Source organism: Mangifera indica, chromosome 12, assembly GCF_011075055.1.
Source record: "Mangifera indica cultivar Alphonso chromosome 12, CATAS_Mindica_2.1, whole genome shotgun sequence".
Lineage (NCBI taxonomy): Eukaryota > Viridiplantae > Streptophyta > Magnoliopsida > Sapindales > Anacardiaceae > Mangifera > Mangifera indica.
In genome coordinates, this window is record NC_058148.1 from 12,179,512 (window position 1) to 12,186,968 (window position 7,457).

Consider the following 7,457-nt stretch of genomic DNA (forward strand, 5'->3'; position numbering starts at 1 on the left):
GGTTATCACATTTTTGTTATATGAGAACTATAGTTTTTTTTTTTTTTTAATATTTTTCTTTATTTTTCCTTTCTCTCCACAAGATGACGATTACCGCCCTTGTTTGACTCCACACTGCTACCACGGGCATTCCAACAAAGACTTGGTTTTTGGGCAAGGAGAACTTGGTGGCTTGATTTCTTTGGCTGTCAACACTGAATGCGGGGGAGATGAAGGTGGCGGTGTTAGTGTTATCGTTGGTTTTTTTTTTTTTTTAAATTTAGGGTTAGATCTGAAAGTTTCAAAACTTTGAGATATTTTCTAGAGTTTGCTTTTTTTAAAAAAAAAAAATCACCTTCACAAACAATTCCTTCTTTTCTGGAGAAACAACGAACGAACCTATACACGAAAATCCCACTTATTTTTTTGAATGATCTCTTTTTTTCTGTGGTTTGAAAATAGCAACAAACAAGATCCTGAAAGTAGTGTATTTAGCAATATATGAGATTGAGAAACGGGATAATGGCGTCCACTAAAATCAGTTGGTGATAATGGTGGAGCCAAGCTTCATTAATTAAAAATAGTGGTGATTAAGTCACTTTAATGGTATCGCTCATTATAATTGGGTTAACTTATATTAGGTTTCATTGGTTGATTTTATTATATTCATTAATTAATTTTATCAGTTTTTGCATTTTCGTAAATTACCCATTTAAGCTTATCTTAACCTAAAGAAATTGATAACATGTTAGTGCTATCGGTAACCTATATTCCTATTCAGTATCAACATTTCCATTGGAAAAAGTCAATGATTGATAAAATAGGAGCAACACATAAAAATTAACGTCATCTTTGGCCTAATTTGGAAATGCTCTAATAGGCTTAACAATAAGTGAATAAAACTTAAAACTTCATCAATATTCCGATTGAAACGACCTACTTTTCTGACAAGTTTTTTACCATTTTATATCCAGTGGGAGGGATGCCAAAGAATGTAAAGAATCTATTTACCTTTATTATTTACGACATGAATGAAGAATTGGCGATGCCATTTGTTAATCCAATTATACAAGTGCATAATGTTCCACATATAATCAGAGAAACAGAGGCAACAACTTAACAATGAACACACTCTACAAACAAGCGAGCCTCCCTGACAACTTCTCATTCATGTACATCAACTGACATGGGCTCTCTCTCTCTCTCTCTTACCTTTCCTTACCACTCACCTATTTGGTTTTTATTGTTCCACCTCTTTTTTTGCTTTAGTTTCTTTCACCTATCTTTACAGTATTGAGTATGCTCGAATTACCTCGACAATTGGTGCTCTACACAATGGGCACTTCCCTCCACCTCGAACCAACTCGTTTGCACATTTTGAGCAAGTGCACATATGCCCACATCTGCATTTAGTTTCTCATTATTATTAAACACAGAATCCCAATTTTTGTATTCATCTTACAGAGAGAGCATCAGAGGAAAACAAATGGAAGATTACCTGTACAATAGAGAATCAATATGGCTATCACAACAAACACAGCAAGTCCCTTTTCTCACATGACCCCATTTAGATCCATCTTCTGATGTCTCTGCAACCATTCCTGAAAAAGTAGAGGGTTAAAAATTTCACAAAAGTCAAAACAGCCATATAGCTCAATATAACGTAAATGCAAGTGTAAGGAATCTTCAATCTAGAAAATTGTTCTGGAAGACAGATGAACAATGATGAATACAATAAGAAAAACAGACAAACCTTTTTCACCAACTGATCGATTAAGAGCAGCAGACACTTCCTGTCTGACAGATCTCTGCAACTCCAGCTGCATATCCATGCAGGCTTCCAACATCCTCTGCATGTGGCTCATACCTTGCTGAAGTCTTGCCATGTCTGCTCTCAAATCATTAAACATCTCCCACTCCTGACCAAATCAGTTCCGACTTCCCCAATTCAGATCAAAGGGAAGAATGCAAAAAAATATACGAGACACATGATTTGGACATCAAAACAAATTAGAATGTCTCAGCCCACTTCCCATTCATTTACATCATGAGCTCAACATGCGCCATTAACATTCAAAAAGAGACTAACTGCCTTCTGCCTAGCAAACTGTAATTACTCCAAGTGGTGGTCCTCAGAAAAAGCTCATAAAAAGCCATATTTGTCTGATATTATGGCTCCAATTTTCTTCAATGACACAAGTTATAGAGAAACTTTTGTAGCATCAAATGAGTCATAAAACAAAATGAAGCCATTTGGTTTGATAGAGAGTCCTAATATTTTCTTCCATGTAACACAAAAAATATAAGAAAGAATAAATCATGCCTGACATGAACCTATGAAATGGAGAGAAGAAGATACTATCTACTTGATAATAACAGTATTCAAAAGTTTCTAGATTTGTACAAGAAACAAACTCACAATTTCTGATCGGTGCATGCTGTGACGAGACCAAGTAGTGTGTTGTAATTCCTGGTGCCACAGTGGCTGGGGTGGGGGAACTGGTGGAGATGGTAGCACCAATGAAGGTCTATCCATGGCATCAGGCTGATCCTCATTCTGGTCATCCCTCGGCTGCTCTTGATTCTGCTCTGGTGAAGTGGGAGTTGGCGTTGGCAAGTTTCTGTGCAAATCCCAGTCAATAGGCGTACGACCTTGCCTTTCCACATAGGATTGTATTAATTGGTCTAAACTTTCACGGAAACCACTACGAAGAAGATTGGAAACACTTCTCCTAAAAATAAAAAAAGAACTTTTGTTATATAAATCTCAAAAGAGAGTTAGCAGTGGCTTAACATATACAACAAAGAATCAGTAGGGCTATTACAAATACAAACCAACCTGCTTAGAAGTTCTCTCAGCTCCATGCTGTACACATTATCATCTTCAGGAGGATGAAATCTGCTCAATCTTCTAACAGGAGCAGCTCGTCGAGTTCTTGGGGGATCAGAAGGACCTTCTGACCAACTTCTAGCAGCTTCTCTAGCCCCATCCTCATGCCAAACCCCCTGGGCCATTTGTGGATGATCTTCTTCTCTATCCGCATTTCTAGGAGTTTCCTGGGGCCAAACATTAACTGGACTTTGTTGCCAGTTTGTATCCATCTCTGCTTCATTACTGTTTCTTGATTCATCAAACTGACTGTAGCCTGAGTGTTGCCAGTTTCCTCTATCATCTTCCTGATTAGAAGTTTCTGGCCAATTGGTATTCCCAACACTAGTGTTGCTTTCCAAATTGCCAGTTTGATCAGGCAACCAATGAATGTCAGTCTCCTGATTCCTTGATTGTAACTGCTCATTGGTTTCATGCTGAGCATCCTGTGAAAGATTTGTTTGAGTCCGTTCGCTACTAGATTCATTGCTATTACTGTTCGATGTGATGTCAGAATTGTTGCTTGCTTGACCACGTACAATATTTTCTAATCTGGAGCGAAAACCTTCCCTACATGAGAAAAGGAATTTAACATATTAGTGTATAAATCAATACATAGTATTAGAAATGACGTTAATGTTATTGATAATAAAAATACATATCACAGCCATTCAATATATGAACTTAACTGGCGGCATAAAACAATAGCTTCAACACACTCATGGTTCAGAATATAAACCACAATAAAAAATGCAAAATCATAAGACCTCTATTGGTTTATTGGCAGTATCTATATATACATTGATGCAATCCAACCATATATATCAAGAAATGAATAGGTAAGCTCAGTGAAGTTTATAATCATTCTTCCACGAATAGCATACCTATCTAAGCAGTTAAGTTAGAGAAAACTAGCAAAAACAGTTTGCACACTACCACTTTAATAGAAACCCACAACTTTGATACCACTTTTTTATGCGTCAGTTCTTAGGACAAATGATACTAGTGTGGTGCTTTTGGCAGTGGCAGCGGACAACATGGATTTAAAGTTCCCGACCACCAACAACAGCTGAAGCAAAATGGGAGGAATTTTTTCAAATTGGGTGGGAAGAAATGTAACCAAAAAAAAAAAAAAAATCATCAAAATGATCCCCACCTTGAGGACAAGGTGGTTTTTTAGAAGCGGGTAATGTTAGGATTCAATTATAATAAATAATAATAATAATAATAAATTAAGATAATATTATATTAGGATAATAATAATATTATTAATTGATTAAGATAATATTAGATTAGAATATTAGGATAATCTTTGATAAAGATATTATTAGAATAATATTTAATGAGTTATATAAAGGAGAGTGTGTATTGTAAAAAGGGAGGGGATTATTGTTATTTGGGTTATTTGGGCAGCCTTTGGCTGATTGGGAGGTGAAAGACAATTCTATTTGCCTTTGGGAGGAGTTGGCATCTCTTGTTGCCAACTATATTTATTTCTATATTAATAATATTTGAACTGGGTTCCTATCACATTCCAACCTTCAAATGTGAACAATCCTTCCACGTACTGATCCTAGTATCATGGAATATTTTGCGATACTCAAGATTTTCTAGCCACACCCATAATTCATAGATTACACTGGTCAAATAGAGAAAATCTGATACCATGCTCTTCTAATATACAATGTTCTCAATCCATATGATACCTAGCTTGAATTATCAATATAATTAAAGAAAAACAAAAAAAAATCTCTCACCAGAACCACCTTAAAAGAAAATGCACCTACTTTGGAGACAGAAAAAGCACATAGTATGTCATTCCAGATAACAAAATGTCAAAAAGCTTGAAAACAATTTAAAGCATTCCCATGGCTTGCTTTTAAGATGTGCATACCTTAAACCAGATACAGTGTGTCTTAGTCTTAATTGAACTAGTTCACCGGCAGCCATTGAGGGTGGCCTCTCCTCTTCAACAGGTCTTTCATTGTTACGCAAGAATCTACCTCTCAGTAATGACTGGAAAAAGGTTATAAGTATTAGCTGTCTAAGACAGTCATACAGAAAAGCAGAATATCCTCATAACATGCTTTTTTGCATATGAAAATATCCTGATGATATATGATAAAGCCTTCAAGGGGCAAAACAAGAAAATGATTTACACACCAGTACTAACAGTTCCATGGTACACTCTATCAATAGCATGCACATTACAATATATGTAGTTTAGTAAACAGCAATATTTTGCACCATATACATAAAATCTACATGACATATCAAAAAATCAGGTTTAAACTCAAAATTCAAGAAATGTGTCAATTTCCAAACTTGAAGTGGTAGAAAAAATACAAAGGTACTAGCATTTAAGCTTATAAATGATAACACAAAGAATACTCACAAAATGGGCAAATTATTTCATGATAACCTACTAACCTGAATGCGGCTGCGATGAGCAAAATCAGAAACAGCTCGATGTTCTAACAAACCCTGCAGTTCCCTTTGCCTTTCCCTTTCAATCCTCATAAGTAAATCAAGTAGAGCTTGCCTTCCTCGCAGTCGCAGCATGTCCCTGCGAATATGCTCTGGTTGCCCTTCATCCTGATCAGCAACTAATCCTTCTTGAACTTGTTCAGTGGGAGCACCAGTTGTGCGTGCCTGATCTTCCCTCCGTCCCCCACGAGCTCCGCGCTGCTGACTAGTCATTTGAACCCACTCCCTAACAATTCTAACCCTTTCACGTTCAGTTTCACCAAGCCATTCAGCTCTTGGCCTGCCATTCCTTTGGGAAGCATTAGATGAATGCTCACTAAAGCCACTCTCCATCCATCCACGGACAATCTGCCTTACCCTCTCCCTCTCAACTTCGCCAAGATCAGGAGATTGCTCCCTACTAGACCCATTATTATCTCCACGTTCATTCTGTGACTCCATCTGATCATGCAACCAAGTCCCATACTCATTCTCACTTTCACTTGCATCCACCACACTCCCCTGATTTTCACTCCCTTGACCCTCCGACATATTTGAACTCAATACATTTGTGTTAGACTCAACAGTCCTCTGCTGCCTCAACCTTTCTCTCACCCTCTCGCGTGCCCTATTCAACAAATGTTCATCTTCCAATTCCCTCCACATTTGCAAAATCCCCGAAGCCTGAGTACTAGGCCTTTCAACATTCCCCTGCCGCCTCGAAGGAGATTGAGACTCCCTCAAAAATGATGAGTCAAGCATTGAAACTGTGTGCAAACCTGCAAGAGCCATCAACTCAGACTCATGATTCCTCCGCTCAATTGTAGTTATCATCTCCTGTGCCTGCCTTGCAGCCCACCTGCTCAAAATTCGTGAATGCCGCCTTCTAGCAGCTGATGACTCTGCAAAGTCATCACCCTCAAGGTCAGATCTTCTCCTTCTCCTAACTAACTGATCCCCCTCATCATCCTCATCATCATTGTTACGCGTAGAACTACATGATGCAAATGACATACGATCATCCAAGTGCCCACACATCAATTCCTCCAAACCACGTTCAAATTCCACACAAATATCATCCGTGGATTCAGGCTTTTGTTGCAATTGCTGAAAATCAGTCATTTTGTTTACCTACTCTCTTTACCTCTCATACACAGCACTCAAAATCCTCCACCTAAACAATCCCTTTATCAATCCCAACAACATACATTTCAATCCTCAAAGCCTTAGAACATATAATAAGATCACATCTACAAACACATCACTCAACAAACTCTGTCAAAATCATAAATACATACACCTTCACAGAAACCAAACCCTAATTTTACAACATTAACTAAGCCCCGATTATATTCTTATTCATAAATTACTAAACAATCACAAACACGTGATAATAAATTCCATAACGAAACCATAAATAATTAAGAATACGTAAAGGTTACAATAAAATCGATCGAATTAAGATAATTCAAAAGAGAATTAGCGAAAAATTGGATTGAATTTTGATGTTAGTGATGAAAAAAATGTGAAATGGAGACTTACCGGTTGGAGCTGTTTCTGTGTTATGATGTGTTTGTTTCCCGTCAGAGTGGACGAGAAAAGGAAAGAAAATGAAAACCCTAGCGTTTTGAAAACACAGAAAATGTGGATTGAAAACAAAAACAAAACAAAGAAAACGAAAGCGAAAGCGAAAACGTTTGGCTCAACAAACCAAACAGAGAGGAAGAAAGAGATCCAAGAAGAGGATTACGGAAGAATATATAAATTATTCAGGGAGAGAAGGAGAGAGAGAAAGAGCGACATTTTAATTTTTCTAATTTCTCATGCTTCCATCTGTTTTTAATTTTATATTTTCTTTTTTCTTTTTGTTATTGCGAAAGAAAAGACCGCGGATCTAAGGGGCTGTGAAAGAGAGAGAAGCGCCGATCAACCTAGGATTGACACGTATGCAACTTGGGGTTGATTGCGTTCGTTTTGTTTTTTTCCAATTATTTTGGTTTAACAATAATCCCCCTCATTTATAATTAAATAAAAAAGTCCTGTAATTATAATAATAATAACAGAAATACCTCTGCGATGCCATTATAGTATTGTGTAAAAATTGAACCGGAATCAGGGGAAATTATGTTATATATTGAAACCT

General features: G+C 37.1%; 1 protein-coding gene across 1 annotated transcript; it reads right to left on the reverse strand.

The window, feature by feature from the left end:
- Positions 1-1,011: 1,011 nt before the first annotated feature.
- Positions 1,012-7,139, reverse strand: LOC123193107. Its single transcript, XM_044605897.1, has 8 exons — positions 6,857-7,139; positions 5,279-6,499; positions 4,743-4,864; positions 2,819-3,418; positions 2,399-2,711; positions 1,733-1,898; positions 1,478-1,580; positions 1,012-1,382 (listed from the first exon to the last, which is right to left on the reverse strand). Exons 2-8 carry the CDS (start codon positions 6,434-6,436, stop codon positions 1,265-1,267), a joined length of 2,580 nt encoding a protein of 859 aa, XP_044461832.1. The 5' UTR covers positions 6,437-6,499; positions 6,857-7,139; the 3' UTR covers positions 1,012-1,264.
- Positions 7,140-7,457: the final 318 nt, after the last annotated feature.